Source organism: Heptranchias perlo, chromosome 16, assembly GCF_035084215.1.
Source record: "Heptranchias perlo isolate sHepPer1 chromosome 16, sHepPer1.hap1, whole genome shotgun sequence".
Taxonomy (NCBI): Eukaryota; Metazoa; Chordata; class Chondrichthyes; order Hexanchiformes; family Hexanchidae; genus Heptranchias; species Heptranchias perlo.
In genome coordinates, this window is record NC_090340.1 from 33555695 (window position 1) to 33582761 (window position 27067).

The 27067-nt window shown below is 43.7% G+C and overlaps 1 protein-coding gene across 1 annotated transcript in view; it reads left to right on the forward strand.

Moving 5' to 3' along the window:
- Window positions 1–27067, forward strand: part of si:ch211-212o1.2 (uncharacterized protein LOC492735 homolog) — a 110828-nt gene that overhangs the window by 70355 nt on the left and 13406 nt on the right. Inside the window, exon 4 of the mRNA XM_067997915.1 lies at window positions 1562–1706. Within this exon, the coding sequence (XP_067854016.1) occupies window positions 1562–1706 (145 nt within the window). The remainder of the gene's footprint in view (window positions 1–1561; window positions 1707–27067) is intronic.

Here is a 27067-nt window from a genome sequence, read left to right on the forward strand (position 1 = left end):
CCCTCTTTTTAAAAGTGTAATATTTGAGATTTGGATCACTAGCCTCTTCAGTCAAGTGATGTATCCTGAGTCTCTGGTCAGCAATGTTTTTGTCCACATGTGTTACCAACAGCTGTTCCTGTCTGTCACCCAATGCACTCTGCTCTGGCTCACTAATTCCCCTGGGGTAGATGTCTCTGGGCTGGTGCATGCATGAGTGAGTGATGGCACATGCTCGGAAGTGCTGGCAGGGCCAGATGCACTAGGTGTAGTTCATCTTCTTTGAGCATATCTGAAAGAGGACAAGAGAAGCAGAGTTCACGTGTCACTTTCAGTAGAAGGAGTGGAGTTTTATCATGTAGCTTGCTGACAAGTAATGCAGAGTGCAGTAAGGATGAGAAGGAAGAGAAGCAGAATGTCGTCTCGAGCTTGCAGCTACCACATGCCCTCTTACTTGCCCATCTCTGACCCCCTCCGTGGCCTCCCTCCCCAGGTTTAGAAGAGCTTCCTCCTCAGCGGGTGAGAGCGTGGAGGTTTGGGTGTTCACCATCTGCCACAGCGCTCGCTCTTTGATTTTATGGGCATGTTTTTGTTTCCATGAAGTGCAGTAAAACCTAGATCAATATACAGCTCATAATGTGTGTGATGACAGAGTAATTCAACAGGCAAGTGCATTCCAAATGATGCTTTTAGTGGGGTGAATGCATTCAAGGATGTAAGTGAAGGAACCTGGCCAGGTGAACCCTGGGGGTGCAAAGGGCACTGTACTGGCTCTTGCAGATTGTTGGCAAGCTCTGCATACTGCCTTCCATTGGCCCAGTGCTGTCCTCCTTGGGGCCCTGTACTGTTTTGTGCCAAACAGAGCTTTCTTCCTTTGCTTGACTTAATCCACCAACGCTTCCACAGCTGCAGTGGCAAAACTGAGGGCTCTCTGTGCTCCTGTAGACCTGCCGGACATTACTTTTCAAAACCTTTGTTGTTACGTTGCGAATTTGCTTTTGTGCGTGCTTGCCTTTTAAGCTGCTGCAGGTCTTTAAATCCTGCAGAAGCCCACTAGTTCCCACCCCCAGCTCGTGAGCTCTGAATCTAGAGTGTTCCTGGCATCTGGACCTTGTCCAAATATTTTAATTAGGCTGACCATGGAAATTACAGCGGGGCCTGCCCAGTTCACATCTATACGAGTTTAGCTCAGTCATCACTAATTGCACAACATTTGTCAAGCACAGACTCTGTGGCAACTGGAAATGTAATGCTGGGGTGGAGGGGAGGTGGGGGTGGGGGTGATGGGATGGTCCTTGGAACTTATTGCTGCCCAGAGGCACTGGGTACGTAATTGTGAAATGTTGTTTCGTATTACCCTAATTCGCACCACAGTCACAAAAATTGCTTCTAAAAATAATTTATTATTGTGACCAACGACTTGCTTTTCCTTTTAAGCAGACTATCATTGCAACCAGTGATTTAGAAATACTTTGAATGTACATGGTTACTCTTTGATGGTTAGATGTAATTTCAATGTGATACATACAGTAAAGGTCAAGGATTCTGATGCAGTTTTTTTGTTTTTTTTGTTTGTGTACAGGCATTTATACGACCTTTTCGAGAACATCATATTGATCCAACTGCAATAACCAGGCATGACTTCATTGAGACTAATGGAGATAACTGTATGTTTACCATTATCCCACTGGCCCACATGACCTACAGGTTTACCACCAACAGTCCAGGTGAGATTATGTAGTTCTTCGTTGTGACCTGGCCGTTCATTGGACAAAAAAGTTTTCAATTTCATGAACGCAAAAATTTTGATTACTGTGTCACCTCGATAGAGGCCATCCATTCAGCTGCCTCTGCTGCTTTCCCCCCCCCCCCCCCCCCTTCTGCTTGCTCACCATGCCAAACATCCCCTTAGTTCAAGATGTATTCAAGGAGGAGATAGATATATTTCTTAATGCTAAAGGGATCAAGGGATATGGGGAAAAAGTGGGAACAGGGTAATGAGTTAGATGATCAGCCATGATAATTTTGAATGGCGGAGCAGGGCCGAATGGCCTATTCTTGCTCCTATTTTCTATGTTTCCCCGCATGTCCTCTGGCTTTTTTCTAGTTTCTTCCCTAATTGTTCACTCCTCTTCTCCCCGCCCCATGCTCTCTCCATGTTCATCTTACCCATGAGATCAACTCCCACTCCCCTGACTCCATTCCCACTCAACTGCTTACCACCCAACTTCCCTTCCTGACCCCCATGCTAATTGCCATTGCAAATGGTTCCGTCTTCCCGGCATCATTCCTTTCCCTTTCAAAACTGCCATCATCAACCCTCATCTCAAGAAAACGTACCCTGAACACCTCTGTCCTTATTAACTACCGCTCTATCTCCAATCCTCTTTTCATCTCCAAAGTTGTTGCATGTTTTGTCACCTCCCAGATCCGTGCCCATCTCTTCCCGAAACACCCTATTTTAATCCCTTCAATTAGGTTTCCAGCCCCCACCCCTACACAGCACAGAAATGGCCCTAACCCAAAGACATTGTAGGGTTTTTTTTTAAAACTCTCTTCACTCTTTAGGGTAATCAGAGGTAAGATCAACCAATGTTTAAAACTTTTCTAACAATTTGTTTTGTTAACATTAAAGCACAACAGGTTTACAGGTAGAGATGCATAAATCCTTAAGTCAGTCGTTCAACTCAAAACTCAGAATGGTCAAATTATTCTGCTTCGGGAGACTTAGAGGTTAATTCCATGTTGACATCCTGCTTGGTGTTCTTCTGGTCTGTCTCCTGGACTGTCGTCTCCTTTCACTTTAGAAAAACTGCTGGTACTTTTCCCTCTCTCTCTTTCCTGTGGTTCAAACAAGCTGATGCTACAGCATCTGATGTTTACAACAGTTTCCCACAGACTTTCAAGGCCTAGACAGGCAGCTGTCTTATCTTTAACCTCTACCCTTATCTCCGCGAAAGTACATTGTCTCAATTAGCCTTCTAAACCGTATGAAGCAATAATAATACTGTTTGAACTTGGTCAACCGTCCCAGAATACCATCTTGAACAGTCTAGTTTAACAGTTCTGTGTTCTATCCTTTGTTGAACCAAACTCTGTTTCTTTAGCAAGTTAAAAATCCATATCAAAAAATCCAAAATCCTTCAACATAAACAACATTCTCTGTGACTGTGGTTCATTTTCCCTTCTAGTCTCCTCTTCAGCCTTTGACATGGTCACACACCATCCATTGTCCAGCTTGATGGAACTGCCTTTGCTTGGTTCCAATTTTACCTATCTGCTAGTAATTGTAAACAATTTTACAACACCAAGTTATAGTCCAACGATTTTATTTTTAATCCCACAAGCTTTCGGGGGCTTTCCCCTTCCTCAGGCGGTGTGGAAGGGGAAAGCCCCCGAAAGCTTGTGGGATTAAAAATAAAATAAAAATAAAAATAAAATCGTTGGACTATAACTTGGTGTTGTAAAATTGTTTACAATTGTTAACCCCAGTCCATCACCGGCATCTCCACATCATATCTGCTAGTAGCCAGAGCATCTCTAACAGTGGCTTCTCTCTCTCTCTCTCCCCCAGTGTTTCCCTCTCTCTCTTCCCCTCAGTTTTTCTCTCTCTCCCCCCTCCCCAGTGTTTCTCTCTCTCCCCCCCCCCCAACGTATAGGGTGGATAAAGGGGAACCAGTGGACATAGTGTATTTAGACTTCCAGAAGGCATTCGACAAGGTGCCACATAAAAGATTATTACTTAAGATAAAAAATCACGGGATTGGGGGTAACATTCTGGCATGGGTGGAGGATTGGTTATCGAACAGGAAGCAGAGAGTTGGGATAAATGGTTCATTTTCGGACTGGCAACCAGTAACCAGTGGTGTTCCACAGGGGTCGGTGCTGGGTCCCCAACTCTTTACAATCTATATTAACGATTTGGAGGAGGGGACCGAGTGCAACATATCAAAATTTGCAGATGATACAAAGATGGGAGCGAAAGTAGAGAGTGAGGAGGACATAAAAAACCTGCAAGGGGATATAGACAGGCTGGGTGAGTGGGCGGAGATTTGGCAGATGCAATATAATATTGGAAAATGTGAGGTTATGCACTTTGGCAGGAAAAATCAGAGAGCAAGTTATTTTCTTAATGGTGAGAGACTGGAAAGTACTGCAGTACAAAGGGATCTGGGGGTCCTAGTGCAAGAAAATCAAAAAGTTGGTATGCAGGTGCAGCAGGTGATCAAGAAAGCCAACGGAATGTTGGCTTTTATTGCTCAGGGGATAGAATATAAAAACAGGGAGGTATTGCTGCAGTTATATAAGGTATTGGTGAGACCGCACCTGAAATACTGCATACAGTTTTGGTCTCCATACTTAAGAAAAGACATACTTGCTCTTGAGGCAGTACAAAGAAGGTTCACTCGGTTAATCCCGGGGATGAGGGGGCGGACATATGAGGAGAGGTTGAGTAGATTGGGACTCTACTCATTGGAGTTCAGAAGAATGAGAGGCGATCTTATTGAAACATATAAGATTGTGAAGGGTCTTGATCGGGTGGATGCAGTAAGGATGTTCCCAAAGATGGGTGAAACTAGAACTAGGGGGCATAATCTTAGAATAAGGGGCTGCTCTTTCAAAACTGAGATGAGGAGAAACTTCTTCACTCAGAGGGTGGTAGGTCTGTGGAATTTGCTGCCCCAGGAAGCTGTTAGATAAATTTAAAACAGAAATAGACAGTTTCCTAGAAGTAAAGGGAATTAGGGGTTATGGGGAGCGGGCAGGAAATTGGACATGAAGCTGAGTTCGGATCGGTCAATGCCCTGTGGGTGGCGCAGAGGGCCCAGGGGCTGTGTGGTCGGGTCGTGCTCCTACTTCTTGTGTTCTTTAGATTTGTGGTTGGGATCAGATCAGCCATGATCTTATTGAATGGCGGAGCAGGCTCGAGGGGCCGATTGGCCTACTCCTGCTCCAATTTCTTATGTTCTTATGTTCTCTTCCTACCCCTGCACGGTCACCTCTTGGCCCTTTCCTCTTTCTCATCTGCATGGCGCCCCTTGGTGACCTCAAAGCCCAGATTTTCCCTACCCAGCCCGCACAAATCTCCTCCAGTGCTACACCCCCCCCCCCCACTTCTTGAACCTTCCTTTCCTCTGACTCCGGCCTTTTGTGCATCCTCCTCCCTTTGCCTCACCATTAGTGGAAGTGCTTTCAGCTGCCCAGATCCCACGCTCTGGAATAGACTCTAGGTTCAAGTCTTACTTCGCAGACATGAGCACATAATACAGGCTGACACCTCAGTGCAACACTGAAGGAGTATGTGTGTATGTGATCTATGCTGGCTGGACATTCCGTACAATGATTTACAATGAGCTGGGGCAGTCTGGAAATAGCATGTCACACTGGGCTATTGTCAAGGTAAACTCTTTATTGTATTTTGAAGACTTTATGTTCACATTTACGTTTTATGAATCCATCATGCACTTTGCACAGTACTTACAAAAGGACTGCATTGATACATAAAGTATTTTGGCATGGTAGCGGTTGCTTTTTCACTCAGAACGCTGTGGATTCAAATAGTATGCTCTTGGATTCTTGGGGTTCAATTGGATGAAGGAATGAGGGGGTCCTCTCCAGGTGCAGGGGGTGAAATAGCCAAATCTGGTTTCCAGCGTTGTTGGGGATGCACTGTTCCCTATGAGTGAATAGGCAACTTTGCTGTGATCAGTGGAGGATGACAGCCAAGTCACAGGAGGTGAGCACATGCAGATTTTAGCGCTCGTTGCCTTAGCTTGGGGAGCTGCTGTTTTCCTTTGGGCCAGTTTTGCAGAGGGTTGGTGTAAGTGGATCTGGTCCAGGTTTGGCAGCTGGAGATATGGGTGTATATGTGTTAGTTTGTTTGAAGCCAGCTGAACTACTGCCTGTGAGTGCTGATAACTTTGGAGGGTACACTAGTGAGTGAATACTGTTCTGGTTTAGCATTCAGCTTTTTCTCCTATGTTCCTGGCGGGAGATAGGATTGGACTTTGGGTGTTAAGGTAGGTCTCTGCACAGGCCCACTGTTTGGAAGTTTTGGGGAAGCAGGAGAGGAGAAGTACAGTGCTTTTGGAATTGCAATTTTTTTTGTTTAAAAGGCATATTTCTTATTGTGCTAGAGACTCCTTTTGAAAGCACCCGATAGAGAAGCTGTGGGTTGTTTTTTTCACCTTGTCCAAGTTCTTTGGGGATAATAAATTTGCAGATATTAATGCTGGGGCCCAGATCTTCCTAATTGGGCAGCTGGCCAGATCATGACTTCACCAGAAGTCCAGGTAAACTTTAACCCGAGAACGCTTTAAAGGTCAGAATTCATTTGTGAGGCTTTGTGCCAGATGTAGCTGTATTTCTGGGGCTTGACTACTATCCTAATATGGTATGTAACACTTGGCCGCAGCTGTAGAGCTCATAATAGTTTAGCTACTAAAACATCTAAAAATTCTGATGTTGTTGCCAAAAAAATTACACAGTATTTGTAGCACCAGGCAAACACACTGCTATCTCTGGGCCAGGGTCTCAACTGGGAGTGCCTGCATTTTTGGATAACAGTCTGCTTGCTTTCAAAATCATCAAGAATTAAGCCGCAGCTAATAGTCGAGGAATTCTGTTTGTCGACCAAGATGAGGGCTAACATTTCATACTTTGTTTTAGAAGCTGCAACAGACCTGTTTTATTGAACAGATCTTGTTTTATTTTCACCGTTAGTAAAGCCTATATTTTGGAATCTTTTATTTTTAAAGCTATCTTTCCATGTGGTAAATTCCATTGATTTTTACTTCTGCTAATATTGTGATTCTTAAAGTATGCCGGGGTGAAAGCATACTCTTGCTTGGAGCTGCAGACAGTTTAGTCTGGATCTCTTCTTCACACCCTAACTACTTGCTGGTATTTTAAAATGAATTTACTGAGTGGAGATTTGGAGACGTTTGGAAGAAAAACCTGTTGTTTCAAAGTTTCAAAACCTATATAAAGAGTATGAGATGGTTCAACTATGGTTACCATTATCCTTTTAAAAAGGCAGCCTTCTTTGGAATGTGCAGGATTGAGAGGCTTCTCTACATTGATAAGAAAGTTGACTTGTAAAATTTATAAATCATGTGTTACTTTTAAAATGTAAACAAGACATCCCAAGTTTGGCTTGAAAAGGGTTCAGTGACACACTACATATTGTGAAACACTGTTTTTATTTTCCATTTAGTTTTGAAGTCAGGGCGTCAGCTTCCATGTGTACGCTGACGACATCCAGCTTTATCTCTCCACCACCTCTCACGATCCCTGTATTGACTCTCTGTTGTCAAACTGCTTGTCTGACATCTGGTCCTGGATGAGCCGCAGTTTCCTCCAGTTAAATATTGGGAAGACCAAAGGCATCATCTTCGGCCCCACCGCCCACTCCTTCTCTAGCCACTGATTCCATCCCCCTTCCTGGCCAATGTCTCAGGTTGAACCAGATTGTTCGCAATCTTGGCGCCATATTTAACCCTGAGCTGGGCTTCTGACCCCATATACTCTCCATCACCAAGATCGCCTACTTCCACCTCTAACACCGCTTGCCTTCATGCTTATCTCAGTCAATCTTCCGCTGAATCCCTATCCATTGTCACCTCCAGTCTTGGTTATTCCAATGCTTTTCTGGCTGACCTCTCATCCTCCCACCCTCCATAAAGTTTCAAAACTCAGCTGCCCGTCTCCTATTCTGCACTAAGTTCCGCTCAAACATTCCCCCCCCACCCCCCACGTTGCCTCAGGGACCTACTTTGGCTTCTGGTCCCCAACACCTCAAAATTAAAATTCTCATCCTCGTGTTTAAATCCCTCCATGGCCTTGCCCTTCCCTATCTCTGTAATCTCCTCCAGCCCTACAACACTCCGAGAACTCTGTGTTTCTCCGACTCTGTGCTCTTGTACATCCTTCGTCCTATCACTGCCCGCCATGCCTTCAGCCGTCTAGTCCCTACACTCTGGAATTACCTCCTTTTCCTCCTTTAAGACACTCCTTAAAATATACCTCCTTGACCAAATTTTTAGTCACCCCTCCTACTGTCTCCTTCTTTAGCTTAGCATCATTTTGGTGAAGCACCTTGGGATGTTTTTCTACATTAAAGGCACTATATAAATGCTGTTGTTATTGCTGAATTGTGGCGATAAGTCGTGGTCCAGGAGATGATGAAGCTTGTCTTGACACCCGACATCCTCTGGTGATGCAGCCTGTGCTTGACCTCCACCAGATTTGAAATTTGTGAGGAGTATTGCATTTTATGCCATCTCTGGTGGGGCCTCTAAGTAAAGCATAAAGAGAATTCTGCCAGGGTCTGATTTTAGAATGGGCAAAGCAATGGTTTTAACTTCACTAAATAAGCAATGGAATATAAAATGTTGTTGGTAAATACCGAGTAAGGCGGATTCCATTTTATTTAATTTTATTCCACTGCATCATGTTAATTTACAAAGTGTTGAGTAGCTGGGGTTCCCTGCATCACCATCTGCTTGAAAGAAAAGGCAAAGAGAGACATAAAAGCCATTCACACTTCATTCCAAATACTCAGTGGGGGCTACCATGCTGCCGTCATTGCAGTGCTACTCACACCCCATCCAAATGCTCAACAGGAGGACCATCACGCTGCCATCATTCCAGATTGTTTGTGCTAACAGCCATTCCAGATTGTTTGTAAAATCTTTCATTTATATGTAATCAGACTTCAACAAACAATGCTATATTTCTGCTAGCTGTGAGTGTGGATGATCCTGAACAATTCTGGTTCTGTTCCAGATCTACTTGGAGTGATGTGCATAATATGCAGCAATTATGCAGCCCATGAACAGTAAATTCATTTGAAGTGGTCCGTTTGTCAAAATTATACAACACTGTATATGTGTGGACATGGGTCACTATAATACAATGAGGCATCGTCACCAGTCATGGGATTTTCTTCTTTCTTCCTTTTCTTCTTTTACTTTATTTTATCTTTTTTCCAAATTAACTTTGATTTCACTCCATTAATTGTATTATTTCTGCAGCCTTCATCGCCATTAAATATTATTTATCCTCCTTTCTTCCTTATATATTTCCTTTTATTGTACAGGTAAAAGCTGCACCTGATTTCTTCATGTTTAAATGCCTCCACCAGAGAACACTGTGGGATCCTAAAATAGTTTTTAACCCAGATGTGACCTTCATGGGGAGCAGATTTACAGACTAATCTTTCTTAAACAAAGAACATCCCTTGCTTAAACCCAGCAAACACGACAAATACTTGCATCCAAAATAGAAAATTTTCTTCCACCAGCGACTTTGGGTGGTTATGTGGTCACTGTCACTAGGAATGTACAGCATGCATAAGCAATAGATGCATGTCAACTAATAGAGTCTCTGAGTAGAATGAATGATTAAGAAATAAATTCCATCGGCGGATATGACATTTTTTGTACTGGCAAGAGCTTGGTGAGAAAGAAACTAGTGATTATTTACCATTGGGCCACTTCTTGCTGTCTCAGAGTAGAGCTGTCCTATTTTAGCAATCGCAGCTTTGGAATGTTCATCCCATGACATATCCATCTGTTGCAAAAGGGCAATGCAGTCCTGTGTGATGGGACAGATTGACAGATGCCCAGAGGAGTTAGTTTTTGTGCAGACCCACAAAGCAGTGTGGGACAGAAGCCACAACTTTTGCAACTGGCTAGTGGTTTTATCAATGCAATGTTAGTATTCAGAACGGTTCACCCCACATCACAAAGAATCACAACCAGTTATATATATTCCTTGGAAACCAGAATGTACTGAAAATAAACACTCTAGTTTCTGAAGCACATTTTTAAATGTTAACTCTTAACTTGAATTGAATATGAAGATTTAAACATCACAGAAATATGTGGTAGAAATAGGAACTCAACAAAAAATTGGAAGAATAATTTGTTTTTTCTTCCTCCACTATAAATCAGTTCACACCCCCCACCCTTACATCTTTGACATTATCGATCATACCGTTCTCCTGCAGTGCCTCTCTGTGGTCCACCGCCATGGTTTTGCACTCTCATGGTTGCATTCCTACCTGTCTCAATGTAGCTAGTACATCTCCTGCAATAATTTCTCCTCCAGTGCCCACATAATCAACTCCAGTATGTGTCAAAGTTTCATTCTTGGGCACTTTCTACCTTCATCAATCTGTTGTCCCTCAATAACAACCATGGTTGTTGTGTGCTATTTGATTCTATGATTATGTGGGGTCAGATTTAATATATATGAAAATGGTACCTAGTTCTACCTCTTCACTACCACCCTTTGATTCTAAGTTTGTTGCTGTGCTTAAAGACTGCCCATCCAACATGAAGTTGTGGATCAACCAGAATTTCTTGCAATTCAGTATTGGCAAGACTGAAGCTATCTTGTTTAACCTCATCAGATATTCCATACCCTATTCTCTGATCTCATTCCCCTCTCAGAATGCCTACTGAAACTCAACCCAGCAGTTTGCAACCTCTGTGTGTTACTCGATCCTGAGCTGAGCTCCAAACCTCATATCCAATACATCACCAAGACTGCCTACCTCCTCCTCCAAACCATCTTCCATCTCTTCCCCTACCTCATCCCTGCTGTTGCTGAACCCTCATCCATGCCATTGTCACCTGCAGATTCAAGTTTTCTAACACCCTACCAGGTTTCAGCTTTGTAAACTCCAATTCCTCCAAAGCTCTGCTGCCTGCATCCTATCTCACTCACCTCAATTGGCTTCCCATTCTCAGCACATCAATTTCAAAATCCTTGTCCTTCTCTTCAAATCCCTCCACTACCTCGCTCCAACCTGCCTTCACATTATTCTCCAGCTCTCTGTCCCTGCTCAAACTCTCTCCTTCCAGCTCTGGTTTGCTGCTCACTGCTCCCTTTCTCCGTTCTGCCATCAGTGGCATAGATTTTAGTCATCCTACCCCCACACTGTGGGGCTCACTTACACTTTTCTGCCTACCTTCAAAAACCTCCATAATATCTACCTCTTCAGTTGCTGCTCTTTTGGTCACCAACCCCCTCTTATTCCTGCTTGGGTCTGATGCCCAACTTCCCTTGTATGGCTTGCTTTATTGAAGGTGCTATATAAATGTAATTTGTTGTCTATCTGCTTGTGTTTAAATGGACTTCCTTCTGTACACCCATCCTTGACAGGCTGTTAGAGACTGTGTTATTTTTCCCACCTTCCATCACATAGGTTGTAAAACATTTGGCCACCTGTATTTTCACACACACTTTCACTTCTCTCTCTCTACCTGATGTTTGTCTGAAATGGCCTTTTTAATGCACAGCTCAAACCTTCCCCCACCTGCATCCTGTTGGATCTAACTGCCCATTCTGCATACTTCATTCCTGCTCCCTACCTTTCCCTCCACAAATGATACCTCCTCTGGGCCTCAAGATGGGAGGGGCAAAGAGAAACACAGCCAGGGTGATGATGGAGGAGAAACAGAGCACATCTGGGGCTAGCCCTATTAAAGTCAGGATAACAACCTTTTTGGGGGAAGGATATCAAATCTTGTTTTCTCCCCAGTTCCATCCATCCCCTCCTCTCCCAAGTCTCACTGCAAGAAGCACTAACTGGCGCTGAGGAGGTTAGGTAGTTTCCTTGCTTCAAAGCCTCTGCCAAGACTTTGATTGCCAGAGATTGGGAATTTAACCTGCATTCCCCTATCATTGATACTGTATGTTGGTACTCCAACATGAGGTGTCATTGCACTGAACCCCGATACCAAAAATTTGATTAGAAGCATAGGAAACAATGGAAAAACAACCAAGTAAACCGTGGAGCACATAGGAAAATGACCGTATCTTTATCGACATGACAGAATGACAAAAGGGAAACAGTGAATGGGAGCTTGTCTGGGCTGCATTAGTCTAGTTTGTTTGTTTGAGATATGTAAATTGGATCTATGGAGATGGGCCTTATTACAGATTGGTGCTGCTCCACCTTGTTCAGTAGAAAGAATCAGTGTAAACTGGAGCATAGGGATTAATCTCACTATGGCCTGGTGCTGGTCTGGTTTGTTTGTTTGTTTGTTTGTTTGTTTGTTTATTTATTTGTTTGAAAGACAGAGTGTAAGATGGGCCTTTTTACAGATCAGTACAGATCTTGTTTATTTAAGAGAGACAGGCACAAACTTGTGTTGCTTTTTTATCGTTGTGTTGCCGTGTTAGGGCGGCCAACTGCCAATGCACAGGTCCTGTGGAGCTGGTGGCAGCCCCAAAATAAATTTGTTGAATTCACCTAAGGCCATTTTTTTAACCAGGTCTTTCCTTTCCCTGGCCTCAACAAATCTGACACTGTGACTTTGGGGTTGCTGCTGGCTGCACAAGACCCATGCATTGGGAGCCGGCAACATTAACGTGACATAACAGCAATATAAAAGCAGCTATAATGTAAGCCAGCCCAGCAGGGATGGGCCTTACTAACAATAGCTGCTTGTTTTATTATTCTAATGCATTTCAAGTATTAAAAAGAATCCAGGGCATGCAGTTTTTAAAAATATAAATTCTTTTTATACTTTATGTTTACCAAATGCTGTCTTACTCTTAAGGAAAGACCAAGCTGCTTAATTTTGAAAGGTTATTTGATTTGCCATTGTTCTCCTCTACAGTATGTAGCGTGTCATTGAACCTTTTTGTCCTCCCTACAGAAGTCCATTTAAATAGCGGTCCGTTGGTGAAAGCATCTCCCACCGAAGGGAATGGGTAGTGGTAATGAAGCTGGCACTTCTATCAGAATACTGTGTTCAAAGAGGCTGCTGTGGAAATACTGTACTGGCACAATCAGATCAGCTGAGTAACAGCAGTTCAAATGGACCCATTGTGCCAGCAGATTATGTCATCTGAGAGAGGATTTTAAAAGCTCAGATAGTTCGGTGAACGACTATCTGTGAATTGCAAGCACTGTGCGATATTTCTCTTTTTTTAAATTTTTAAATAATAGCTGAATGATTCAAAGTAAGCAGCCCCTGCTCAGTTGCACCAGTAACCACTTTCTAACAGGCTCCTTTGCAGTTCAGAACTACACGTGACACCGTATAGAATAATGTAGTTCAGGTCACACAGGAAAATTGGGGTGAGTCCTGATGCCATTTCCTGCAAGGAGCGCAAGGTCATATCCATTGGCCCATTAACAACCAACAGGGGATTCTTTCTCAATCAGATGTCCAGCTGCTAAGGCCTTTTTCCCAGGAGACAAGAATCCAGATGGTGTTGTTTGAATTCTGTTCCCCAGGGATAATCCCGTATGTGCTTGGAAAACTGATTCACCACATGTTCTTCCTCCCCTCTAGTTTCAAATGGACTTTTGATCTGACCCCCTTCTGTCTCCCATTACTCTTTGCAGGAAACATTATCAGGACCCCCCAGTAAGCAAAGACTATGTAAAAAGTCGGTACTGTTTTGCCTGCAGTGTTATGGAATTCTTTTATCCAGCCCCCAGATGGGAAAGTGGATATAATATTGGTGGTCCTGTTCTTTCATCTGCCTGTGCTGACATTACAGAATTGAAACAGTACTCAAACAAGGCTCACAGACTTGTACTGAATTTTACAGCTATATCCCCCCAGAGGATAAAAGGGGTGTTTTTAAAAAAAAAAGGGGAGAGGGATAAACCTGGTAACTGCAGGCCAGTCAGTTGAACGTCAGTGGTGGGAAAGCTACTAGAGACCATTGTCGAGGACAACATTAATTCTCACTTGGAGAAGCATCGATTAATAAGGGATACCCAGTACAGATTTGTTAAAGGCAAATCGTGTCTGACTAACCTGATTGAGTACTTTGATGAAGTAACAGAAAAGGTTGATGAAGGTAGTGCAGCAGATGTATATATAGACTTTCAAAAGGCATTTGATAAAGTACCACATAACAGACTTATTCGGAAAATAGAAGCACATGGTATTAAAGGGATGGTGTAACTTGGGTACATAATTAGTTAAGGAGGCAGAGAGTAGTGGTGAACGGATGTTTTTCTGACTGGAGAGAAGGATGCAGTGGGGTCCCCCAGGAATCTATTAGGACCATTGCTTTTCTTATATATAAATGACCTGGACTTGGGCATAGGGAGTACAATTTCAAAGTTTGCAGATGATACAAAACTTGGCAACATACTAAATAGTGAGCAGGATAGTAGCAGACTTCAGGAGGACATAGACAGACTGGTGAAATGGGCAGACACATGACAGATGCAATTTAATGTGGATAAGTGTGAAGTGATGCACTTTGGGAGGAATAACATGGAGAGGCAGTATAATCTAAATGGTGCTATTCTGAGGGGTGTGCAAGAGCAGAGGGACCTGGGGGGCTGCATATTCACAAATCTTTAAAGGTAGCAGGGCAAGTTGATAAGGTGGTTAAGAAAGTGTATGGAATACTTGGCTTTGTAAAACAGGACACTGAGTACCAAAACAAGGAAGTTATGCTAAACCTTTACAAATCATTGGTTAGGCCTCAGCTGCAGTATTGTGTGCAATTCAGGGCGTCACACTTTAGGAAGGGTGTCAAGGCCTTGGAGAGGCGGTTTATCAGGAAGATACCAGGGACAGGGGATTTCAGTTATGTGGAGAGATTGGAGAAGCTGGGATTGGTCTCCTTAGAGTAGAGAAGGTTAAGGGGAGACCTAATGGAGGTATTCAAAATTATGAGGGGTTTTGATAGAGCAAGTAGGGAGAAACTATTTCCTCTGGCAAGTGGGACGGTAACCAGAGGTCACAGATTTAAAATAATTGGCAAGAGAACTAAAGGAGAAATTTTTTCACAGAGGGTTGTTAAGATCTGGAACTTACTACCTGAAAGGGTGGTGGAATCAGATTCCACAGGAACTTTCAAAAGGCAATTGGACATGTACTTGAAGAGGACTAATTTGCAGGGTTATGGGGAGGGGGGGGGAACTAAATTGGACAGCTCTTTCAAAGAGCCGGCACAGGGATGACAGGCCGAATGGTCTCCTTCTACTTCTAAGATTCTATGATAAACTTTACTTTCAGAGCCATATCTGCTTTGATTTAAAAATTAAAAGTAGCATCATCTTCAGCAACATCTGCAAACTAACAAACTACCAAGGTGGAGGTTTGAATTGTATAGTGTATATTCTTTGCATGGAATGATGGGACGCTTTTTCAAAAGAGGGCCAACAGTTCAGCAGGCATCAGACTCCTCTCCCAGCTTAGGGAGGAGTACATGAGACTCTGGACAGGGTGGGTGACCACAGAGGCTTCATTCTGTCCAAATTCCCACTGTTTGCTCTGACCAAAGCATTCAAATAATCTATGGGGCACCTGATGAGAAAATCTACCTGCTCCCAAAAGGGGAGTGGGTCAGCAGGTCATAAAAATAAAAGCTGCAGTTGCCTGGTGATATTTTGATCAGGATTCTTCGAATCTGGGAGGGGAAGAGTTTAGTAGAATTTAGTTTACTGAACTGGTATAGAAAACTCTTAACAAAAAGTAAAGTCAGTCAGTGGGAATACACAGATCTAGAGCATTCATTACCATTTCAGTCACATTTTAACTGGTCTGTTTGTGCTAAGGCAAACTACAACTCAGAAGATACTTCTGATTTGGTAACTGTTCACAAAGATAGCACTGCAGTGAGAATTGCATTGCATCAACTACTGGTCATTTAGGACTTCTCAGATCCAGGAAGTGCTCTATTTCTATTACGGTAAGCCTGCACCTCAAGAGCGATCGTAGCTCCATGTTTCAGTCTGATTAAGGCTGGTTCCTGTTAAATGGGAACACTTAACTAAATTCTGCAGCTTATCTACCCATAATGTATTAAAAGTCTTGCATGTGCCTGCACTTGCTGTCAAGTAACACTTTACTCCCTCCTATTTCCATCATGTTTTTCTGTTATGATTAAATAAAAATATTCATTTTACTTATCTCTGATTGCATCCTCTAAGATAGGTAGCATGTTGCTTACTTGTGCCTGAGACCTCCTAGCTGCATCTCAAAGATTGGTAGCACCGTTCTACACGTCATCTCCCACTTTGGAAACACTAAAACATGGCCTCCCAAAGCTGCCAATTGCCTCTCTGCTGTTGCCTCTTGTGGTGGCTACCTTCTGTGGCTACTTCCTCTCTTTCTGCGCCCCCCCCCCACCCCCCAAATGCCACAACCGCTGACCTGACCCAGCTCTCATCCAAGGCTTCCTCTGACCACCATGGTGCCAAAAGCCACACTCTCGGCCATTGTCCTGAACTGACTTGAGGTTTTCTAAGTGTTTTCAAAAGGTTATTCAAGTTCTTGCTACTGGTGAAGTGCCTTGGCTGCCGGCTGGGCATTTCAGGAAAATGTGGATGTGCCGCCCAAGATTTTCCATCCATGTTAATTTAATTCTGAGTGCGAGCTCAGAAAATCAGTGCATTGAAATCCACGTATTGGGAGTAATTTTCACTTTCACCACTTGGACGGTAAACTTGGGGAGGACATCGCCTGTCTGTTCTGTCTGGATTTGAATGGAAATGAAAATCGGCTGGGTTTTATAACTGGCGGGCGATCCGCTCACCAAGTTTACTGCCCAATTGGCGAAGGTAAAAATTACCCCTATTGATTTTTAAAGCTAGTTCCTGGCAATGGTAGTGAACATGGCTTTTGGCACTAACCGGGAGAGGGCATAGCAGTGGGGAGAGTTGCAGCAGTGTAGAAGGGTAGATTTGTTGAAAGCGTTTCCACAAGTCACTGCTGGGCAAACCCTTTAGGTAGTTCCACCTGCTGTGATTGGACTGCCACCCTGAGCACATGGGCATTTCCAATTCCCAACTCCCTGATGGTATCTCTTGGTGTTGCCCTACACTGAGCATCTATGCCTTTCCCACCACTGCAGACCCACCTAACACCTACCACCCGCGTTCCAGTACTCCTTCAACCCCTACTATTATCTCTCTGCTGCCATAGCCATGTCCCTCCCTCCCAGGTCCCACATCCCAGGATTTTCCCAGTGCTCCCAAACATCTACCCATGCTACCCATCTATTGCTCCTGCATCCCCCAACACTGCTCTCTTGGTTCTTGCTGACTCTAACATTCCATTGCTCCGTCACCCCATAACCCTTGCTCCAAAATTGCAGGACCACTATCTCAACACGAGCGACCTCACTACTGCTGCTTACAATGTTTACAGCCTACCTCCCACCTTCCTAGAACATTTTCCTACCAGCTTCCTCTGAATCCTGTTTTCTTTTTAAAAAGAGAGAAAATTAACTGCATAGTTAAACTAATTTTTAATAATAAGCCAGACCATTGATTGACAATTGCCATGTAAATTATGCATAGAGTCATAGAATTTGAGCCCCCAAAAAAATCATTAACACTTCTACAATATTCTGCAATAAAAATGTAATTCGACTTATTCAATTACCTGGTAATAATTGGACATGGCCGTGATATATGTTACATGGGATAAAACAATGTATCCTCAGTCACTGTGAGCAACACCAAGGGGGATCTGCTAGTATAAAATTTAAAGCTCTTAATATCCTTGATGGGAACTGTGTTTGTGTTGTTGTACTTGTTTGCATTCAGTATTTGAGGAACATCATGCTTAACATTCTACACACAGTGCTCATTTGAAAAGCTGGTTTGAGCAGTGTGTATAGGTTACTGCAAGAACGCTAGTTCTTGTAAAGTTGTCTGACACTGAAGCTGATAAGAGCATTTGCTCAGGATATGCTGGGAAGAAAAATGAGAATGGGACAATTGATTTGCAAAATAGGCGGGGGTCAGTGTTAATATTTAGAGTACATGCAGGTATTCCATAGGTACATCAGCATTTCAGTGCTGAGTAAATACGAGTTGCTGTGACTTTGAGATAAACTGATGACCCAAGTAACCACTCTTGTGGTGTGCTCATAGAAGTTAGTGATAGTAGGATATTCCACAACAGGGACCAAATCCTATCCTCACTTCATTTCCATACACGCACCCTACCAGCTGAATCACAATCAGGAGCAGGAATCCTGACCGTTTCCCCCCTCTCCAACTTTGGGATGCTGAGTCCCATTGCAGAGCTCTTACCACTGCCCCGACTGAGATTAGTTAACCAGCAGACTGGAGATCAAATCTGGCATGTCCCTGATATGTCGGCTCAGCCATTCACTACTCTAACCAGCAGAGTCATTAGGGGGAAGCCCATTATTCAATCATTAGAGGAGGTAATTCCCGAGTGGAAAAAACATGCACATCAAATGGGCATGACTGAGAGAGTTTATTCAGCCAGTGACAAGCTGAAGTAATGCCTGTGCCCCTCTCCCCACAGTGAATAGGGGAACAGGTCATCTTAGTCTGATCTTATACACCTTCTAATGGCTCAAGTGACATTGACAAAGTTCTTGGAGAAGATTGCTAACTGCCATCTTGTTCAGGAGCGACACATGTTAACCTTAATTGATCTACTGGATATTCATTAAAGTATTATCTGCTAAAAATACTATTTTTGAATGCAGACCCATAAAAAGGTAGTTGATTAATGAATTATTGCAACCATCCTGTTTGACTCTGTTTTTAAAATACCAGAATTCTACAAAGATAACCAGGCGCCTATGATCTGTAGTAATTTAAAAGCATATACTCACATTTGAACATTAATCTTTCAGGCTGCACCAAACTCCCACCTTGTCTGTTTGATCTTTCCTGTGCATACAGATTCATATATCTGTTCACACCTACTGTATTGATCTGTCCATTTATTCCTCCTTGCACAACAATCTGTTAACTTTACAGAAGTAACATAGCTTATGAAAGAACTTACAGACAACTGCAATACAAAAATGACACATAGGAACAGGTGTAGGCCATTCAGCCCCTCAAGCTTGTTCTGCCATTCTATTGATTGAATCATATTATTTAAGACCCAAGTACAGGATAGCCTAGTGAAAACATAGATGCACTGTATATTCAGTTTTCTTTTATGATTCCTTCAATGCAGATAAACTAATAAAAGAAAATTGTGGTGTGTATGTATTCTCCCTCCAACTCTCGACAATGTCTTTACAAATTGATTCTGTTTTACTGCGTAAATTGTACTTTTGAGAATAGTGTGTTTCCGCACAGTGTGAAACAAATGTGTGTATAACAGGCACGTTTTTCAGCTTTCTGCCTTTTTTCCCCAGTAATGAGTTGTGGGAGGTATTTAATTTGCAGTCTGCTGCAGTCTCGCACGATCACAGTTGATGACCAAGCCTTGACAGTAGAATGTATTGTGAGAAAGGTCAAGAATGTAATTAACACAGCCAGTTTAGAGAAGTGGAATTGTGTGATGTTCAAAAATAACTGAACATCCGAGCCCACCAAGATCAGATCAACCCGTGTTTGTGTGTGTGTGTGTGTGTGTGTGTGTGTGTGTGTGAGAGACTTAACTCTGAGCTATTTGACTAGGATGTGTGAAAATGCGATGTAGGTTCACTATCTGATTTGAATGTGTGTCAAGAATCATCTACTATTCCGAAGAAATAGCTGATCATTTTTGACATACTTGATATTGATTGGATTTAGGTAGGGGTAACACAGTCAGATGCGACATGAACTGTCAGTTAGTGGGACACAGCGTGGGTTGAGGCACAAGCTTGCAGTCAGTAGGGGAATGAAGAGATGAAGAAGAAGCTGCTATAGTCTTGCCTGACCAGGATCAGGCATCCTTTTGTGCTCATTAGGAAATGCAGTAACTCAGAAGCAGGATGATAGCTCCAGTGGTTTAGTGCTCAGATGCAAACTACAATGATGTAAGTCTGATTCCTAGGGATGCCCATCACTCAAACTCATTTCCCTTGAAGGGTGGATCTTCATTCTCCTCAGGTGAGCTGCTAGATGGGATGTAATACAAGACTTTTTTTTGTCATACCTCGTTTGAAATGTCTCCTGCTGGATTGATCTTGGCCCTTGGGCAGCACTGTGCCTGCCACAATGCAGGACAGCATTCTGCTCTGGAGCAGTAATGTGTCCCTCTCTTGGCAGATTGTGCAGGACAGTTATGCCTCCTGTTTGGCTGGCTCTGGAGCAGCAGTGTGCTGAGTATCATGGTGCAACTCTGCTACTAGTTGTGGCGAGGTCTTCAACTGGTTATATCCAGCTTGACCTCTCTGTAGCCTTTGACACGGTTGACCACACCATCATCCTCCAATGCCCACCCTCTGTTGTCCAGATGAGTGGGACTGCCCTCACCTGCTTCCGCTATTATCTATCCAGTCGTAGCCAGAGAATCTCTTGCAATGGCTTCTCTTCCCACTCCCGCATCGTTACCTTAAGGATTTCTCCTTGGTCCCCTCGTATTTCTCATCTACATGCTGCCCCTCAGTGACATCTTCCGAAAACATGTCAGGTTCCACAGGTACCTGGACGACACTTGACCCCTCCACTGGATCTATGTCGTCAGACTGCTTGTCCGACATCTAGTCCTGCATGAGCCAAAATATCCTTCAAATAAACATTGGGAAGACTAAAGCCACTGGGCACTAAATTGGGCTGTGTAGCGCCCGTTGTTTCGGCACTACGCGGCCTCTCGAAGTGCCAAAATGGCGTCATGGCTGCGTGCACAAGTTTCCAGCGTGACGTGCACCGAACGCCATCTTGGTATAGGAGATAGCACAGGCGCAGATGACCAACGCCGGAAACATGTAAAGTAAAGAGAAAATGGATACAATCTGTGTGCAACACTGATTTAAAGTGAGAGACACCATGTTGGACCACAACGCTCAATTCAACGCACAATCTTAACCTCGACCACCTGAACGTGTCTTAGAGTGCCTGGAGGACCCCCACCAGCGCTATTTAGAGAGACCATTTAGGATTTACAGGTTAGTGGCTGGATTATTGCTTCTGGCTGCCGAGACATTAGTAACTGTTTTTGGAGGCCTCCTAGACTTCAATACTAGGACATGGGGACATAGCCTAACATTTAGAGCCACGATGTGCAGGAGTGAAGTTAGGAAATGCATCTACACACAAAGGGTGGGAGAAGTTTGGAACACTCTTCTGCAAACGGCAGTTGATGCTAGCTCAATTGTGAATTCTAAATCTGAGATTGATAGATTTCTGTGAACTAAGGGTATTAAGGGATATGGGGCTAAGGCGGGTATATGGAGTTAGGTCACAGGTCCACCATGATCTCATTGAATGACAGAACAGGCTTGAGAGGCTAAATGCCACTTGCTGCCTCCTGATAGGTCCTGCTTTCTTGCAGAAGGTGTCATACGTGTCTGGGTGATGTGCCTGTCATGCTGGAATAGCTGCCAGTGGGTGTGGCTTGTGAGTTGTGGGTGGGCGGCTTGCAACAGTGGTAATGTGTAAGGGTGAGAGGAAGCATCTGATTGGAAGAATTGAGTACTGATGGAAAGAGTTTGTTGGTATGTAGGTGATGGGGGGTGTAGTCCGTGGAGCAGTGGATGTGGCTCGTGGTGCAGTTGGTAGGAGATGCCACTTGACAGTTGACCTCAGTCACCCTGACCACTTATGTCAAAGCATTGAACTTCTTCCTGCACTGCATCCATATTCATGATGCTGTGCACCTGGCATTGACTTCGTCCCCCACTGCCTCCCTTTTTGGGTATATGTCTGAAGGGCCTCTTGACCCCCCCCCCCCAATTGCGGATATGGGATATCCCTCCTTCTGTCCACCTCTTGCACCAAGGCCTCTAGTGCATTGGCAGAGAACCTTGGTGCATGCACTTTCGCAGGCCTGGTACAAACTCAGATCGGCAGATTGGTGAGGTCTGGCATGCAAATTGGAGGATGTGGGATTTAGTAGTGCTCAACCTTTATTCAATGTTTTAATATAACTCGTCAGTTTGTAAACATAGGGACGGGAGCAGCATCTGTGCTTTGCGTGTGCGATGTCTGATCTCCATTCAGACTCCGTGCATACAGTAGACTGTTATTTTCAGCAAATAACAGGTACCAGCTACCTTTTAAGAGATTTTTGAGACAGCCTGCCTTTAAGAGATTGGAGTTCCCCCTGCTGGTGGAAAGTGTGAATTGCATTGAATCCTCGTTCAATGCTGATTTCCATCGCAGATTGCACGTAAGTCCACAAGCCTGACAAAAGTCTCGTCCTGCCTGAGCAGGGGCCATTGGGTGCGGGGCGCTACCCCCACCCAATAACAGGCCCTATCCAATTTTTCCCCCATTGTCTTTGGCCCCCACCACTCCCTTCCCTAGCTACCGATTCCATCCCCCTCCCTGGCCGCTGTCTCAGGCTGAACCAGACTGTTCACCACCTCGTCGTCCAATTTTGACCCTGTGCAGAACTTCCGACCCCATGTCCTCTCCATCACAAAGACTCTACCTCCGTAACATCGCCCGTCTCTGCCTCAGCCCATCTGCTGCTGAAACCCTCATTCATGCTTTTGTTACCTCCAGACTTAACTATTCTCAGACACTTCCCAACTGCACTGCTGGCAGTACTGGATCAGGATGCTGATCCTATGCATTGGCCATTGGGTGGCATGTGACATGGAAATACCTAAAGGGAGAGTAAATTAAATGAAGTGTGCCAACATAATATCGTACTTTTAAGAAACCTATGAGGAGATGCAGATTTATGAAAATACTTCAGTCAGGACATCATGTCTGAGCCACATACTGAAGACAGGATCATTAAAGGTGAATAATTGCTTTCAGATAGCATTCAATATGTGAAGGAGACAAATTCAGCAAGATGTTGCAGTTAAATGCAAACTAATGCAGCATTAAGAATGTTAATTATACTGCAGCATTCAGGTTAACTGTTCATACCAATACTAGGTGTTGGTATGAACAGTGCAATAGTATTCATGGAGAAAATCCAAACGTAGTGTCGGGAAAAGCCTGTGATTTTTTTGTGTTTCTTAGTGATTAATGTTGGGCATCATTAACTTAGCGTTTCTCTTGGAAGTGTGTAGCAGTTGTTTACCTCACCTACTGCCCAATACTTGTTCAAACCTCCATGGCCATGAGGTGAAGTCTGAGAACAATTTGATGTCTGCAATGAGTTGTCCCGATTACTCAGAGGGATATTTGCCGATATGGACAAAATGTCACCTATTAAAACAAATTTGCTGTCAGTGACAATCCAGCATTTTATTGAAGGGACACATGGGGCCCGATTTTAGGAGGGAGGCAGGTTGCCAGCGGGGGGTCGACTGGGCGCTTGGGTAACCCGCCCAGTAAAATCGGTGGGTTCCCCACGCGATCGTAAGTAAATTGAAGCCACTTACCTTGGCTTCCGGGTTTCACGCTGGAAAGCTGCGCAGCGGGCGGACTGCGCACCCGCATATTAGACTGTCAGCTGGAGGAGCCTATTTAAAGGGGCAGTCCTCCACTGACGTTGCAGAAAGGAGCCAAAATTACAGCATGGAGCAGCCCAGAGGGAAGGCTTAATGATGCCTCACTCCAGGTCCTATTGGATGGGGTGAGGAGGAGGAGGAGAGAGATCTTCTACCCGGCAGACGGAGGAAGTGGCCTGCCTCTGCCACCACGAAGGCCTGGCTCGAGGTGGCAGAGGAGGTCACCAGCACCACCAACATATCGCGCACCTGCATACAGTGCAGGAGGCGCTTCAACGACCTAAGTATGTCAGCCGAAGTGAGTACACTTACTCATTCCCCTACACTCCGTCTGCCACATCACCGCCCCCATCTCCTTCTGTACTGCCAACACTATCACATCACTCCTCGCATCCACTCAAAGCTCATCCTCATCTTACCTGCACTTACTCACCTCTCCAGTACTCATCCTACCACTACCACTCAACCCAATCCTCATCCAATCTCACGGCTCTGTCTCATACTCACTCTCTCTTGCATCTCTTTCACGGTCAGCCTCACCCCACCTGCCACTACCTGTGCGGCAGCCACAGGGCATGCATCACGTATGTGCAGTAGGAAGCATAAGGCAGATGTGTCGTGAGTATGAAGGGGATGCACAAGGGTGTTCGAGGGTTTGTCATGGTTTTTATTTATATTTGATTTCTGATCAACTCACATTACTTATTATCACCACTACTGCTACATCTTGGCCATTCTTGACTGGCTTGTGCAATAATGCCCTTTCATGAGGTTCTCCATGAACACCCTTGATGCCACCCATTGGGTCACCCTACAGTGGTTGTATGTGTAGTTGCACGACTACTTTGTGTAGGTGCCTGTTGCGCAGCACTGTGTTGTGGAGCTCCACATGGCGGAGGTTGACGGCATGCCTGGCGAGGCTGGCGATGTTGCTCGTCCTCCAATGGAGTGATGAATGCAGCAATGGACACCCCCCCCAGTCCTGACGGTGAGAGTGTGAGGGGGTCCACAAAGTAGGTAAATGTGTTTGGACAGCAGAGTTTAGGGTATGATTTAATCATTTGGAGTGTGGCGACAACGGTGTGGCAGGCAAAACTTTGTCTGAGGTGACAGAGTGCCCTGCTGCAATGAATGAGAGTTTACCCCACACCTGTTAAATGGACCTTTGCAGCTGCTGCTGGCTGCAACACGTCTGTTTAAACAGGGAGTGTTTCCCCCAGCATGGGAAACACGCTCTGGGTAGTCCAAAATCCGAATCCTCCTAAAATCTCCAACTAATGAGGTCTGTAAACGATCTCAAGTACCCAGATAATGACCTTAAGTGGGATCCCGCCGGCTTTGATTGCCGGTGGGAGTCCCACATACGGGGGCTGCACGCGCATCGATTTGCGTCATTGGGGAACTCAAAAGTGGGCGGGTTGGAGCCGGGCTTCAGACCCGCTCCAGGAATCCCCAATTTTAGGAGCCCCCCCGCCACGAACACACCCTCTCGGCCATCCGAAAATTGACCCCAGGGAGTTAGGTGAATATAAGAAGCTGGAGAGGCAGAAAGAAAAGTGGAGAGAAGCAGTCAAATCGAACATGTGTGTAATATTCAGTGAAGACTGTTCAGTCAACTGAAACTTAGCTCTAGGGATCTCTATTAACCCTTTCAACTTTAAGACCCAATCCAGGTGACATTATGAATACCTGGTGGGTGAAACCTGTTATTATAGAACCAGCTTGCCTAACTCCTGCTTAGTGTGTAGAAAATGAAGAATCAACCTTTATCAGTGTACTGCCCCAGGTGACAGTTTGTTCATTTTTGTTTTACAGTACCTAGCAATACAGTTCCAAAAACAGGACCATGAAAGGCATCTGTAAAACTACTACTGTTTCAGGAGTTTAAAGCTTTCTCCCAATAATCTTGACCTGTTGCAGTATTATTTCTTTGTATCCAGTACAGCCCCAGTATCAGAACTTGTATTTCAGGCATCTGGAGGCAGCTATTTGGACTGGTCTGTGACTAATTACAATAGCAATACTGATACATTTATTAGGACTCTTTCAAAATCAGTGCAGGTTTTGCTTGGTGACTCTTAAATATTCATAAAAATAAGGGATGTGGCCACCAACGTATAAAAGAGCCTTCACAATTAAAATTTATCAGAGGCTGCACTTTTTGATTGGCTTTGCATGGTCACATAAAAAGGTTTGGTTAATAAAGTTATCAGTTCTGCTAAATCAGAGATCATCACTGTTCTTTTACCTGATCTGTGCAAATATGCCACAGTAAGTAATATGCCTGCAGAGACAAAAGCGATTGCAGGCTTAACTTCTTGTTATTTTGAATTTCATCATAAACAGACTATTAAATCGATATTGCTTCTTTAGTTAAATATATACTTAACTGACTTTCTCACAGGCAAGAAGATTCAAATTATTCTTTTATAGCACCATCTAGTGACAATGTAACAAAACTTCTTTCAGTCAAGTCCCAAGAAGCAGCCATCAATTGTCCAAGTTCTGACTTACACTAATGTAATTGGTCATCATTTTTACTATCAATGATTATTCACCTTTGTAAGGGATTTATTTTTAGTTAATGTGGCGTCTTTACCAGCCATTTATTAACCCCAAAAAGGTGATTATTGAAATTTTTGAAGGAGAGACATTTGATGAGAACAGAGTTAAAATGAAAGTAACTTTTTGAAGTCTGCTCTGTAGAAGGCCAGACCTTTTATAGAATTGGCTCTGATCTATCACATTGCACTTTATAAATTGATAATGTTAAGTCTTATACAACCTCTGGGTGTCAATATTCAGCTCATCGACTGAGTCTGTTGGTGAGACACTTGTTCAAGAAGATGTGCAAACAGAACAACTGTGTTGTGAAATTTCTGAAATCTGAGAGTCTATGATTGAATATTCAGAAGTATATGTTAAACTCTGAACTCTTAACAGATTCTATTTATTTTTAGAAATATGCTGGTATTCTATTCAGCGTTTTGTATGCACCTAGCCTGTTACCAGTTTCGTATTTAGATATTCTGCAGTAAAGCTTCATTCAGAAAATAGAGTCTCACTCAAACTTACTTGAAGACCTTGCATTTTTAATCCTTTTAATACTGTTTTTTTTTGCAGCTGTTATAATGGATGTATACTTTGTCAGATCCAGTTAATGGAACTGTTTCTACAAATGTTGAGCACTGTGTATTCTAAAGTAAAATTTGAGAAATGTAAGGAAAATAGTAGAAAGTATTTCTAAATAATAATGCGTTATAATCTTGCTATAATTGTAGCTTGCTGCAGAAACACTACCTTAGTTCTCAACGATAATGATGGGTCCATCTTGCACTCGTTTTCATCTCTTCTCACCCCCACTTCCAACATGCTAAAGGTTGTTACCTGACCAAGTATGTTATAAGTTGCTAAAGTTTCCATCTATCCAGTCTACTGTAAAGGATGCTTTGGGATGGTTATCTCAGCACATCCATTTATAATACTTTGACGTTTCAAGGGGTGTTAAATCCCAGTGCAGACTCTCCTGTCCCTGAAGAGTGAAGTACTTCAAATATTGTGACATCACTGCGTTTTAACCATGGATCTGTGTGGCAACTGTTAGCGGTTTTAATGAGGCACAAACATCCTGAAATTTAAGTCTTCAATTCAAAGTTTCCAAAAAGAATAAGAACCATGTTCATTGATGCTTTAACTCATTGAATACCGATTGAGGATTTTGACTCCTCTCCATCCACATGTAAACAGTTTTTTTTGGTATATTCTAAGAATTCCATGTTTCTACCGATTTTTACAGCTCAGTGTTTCAATG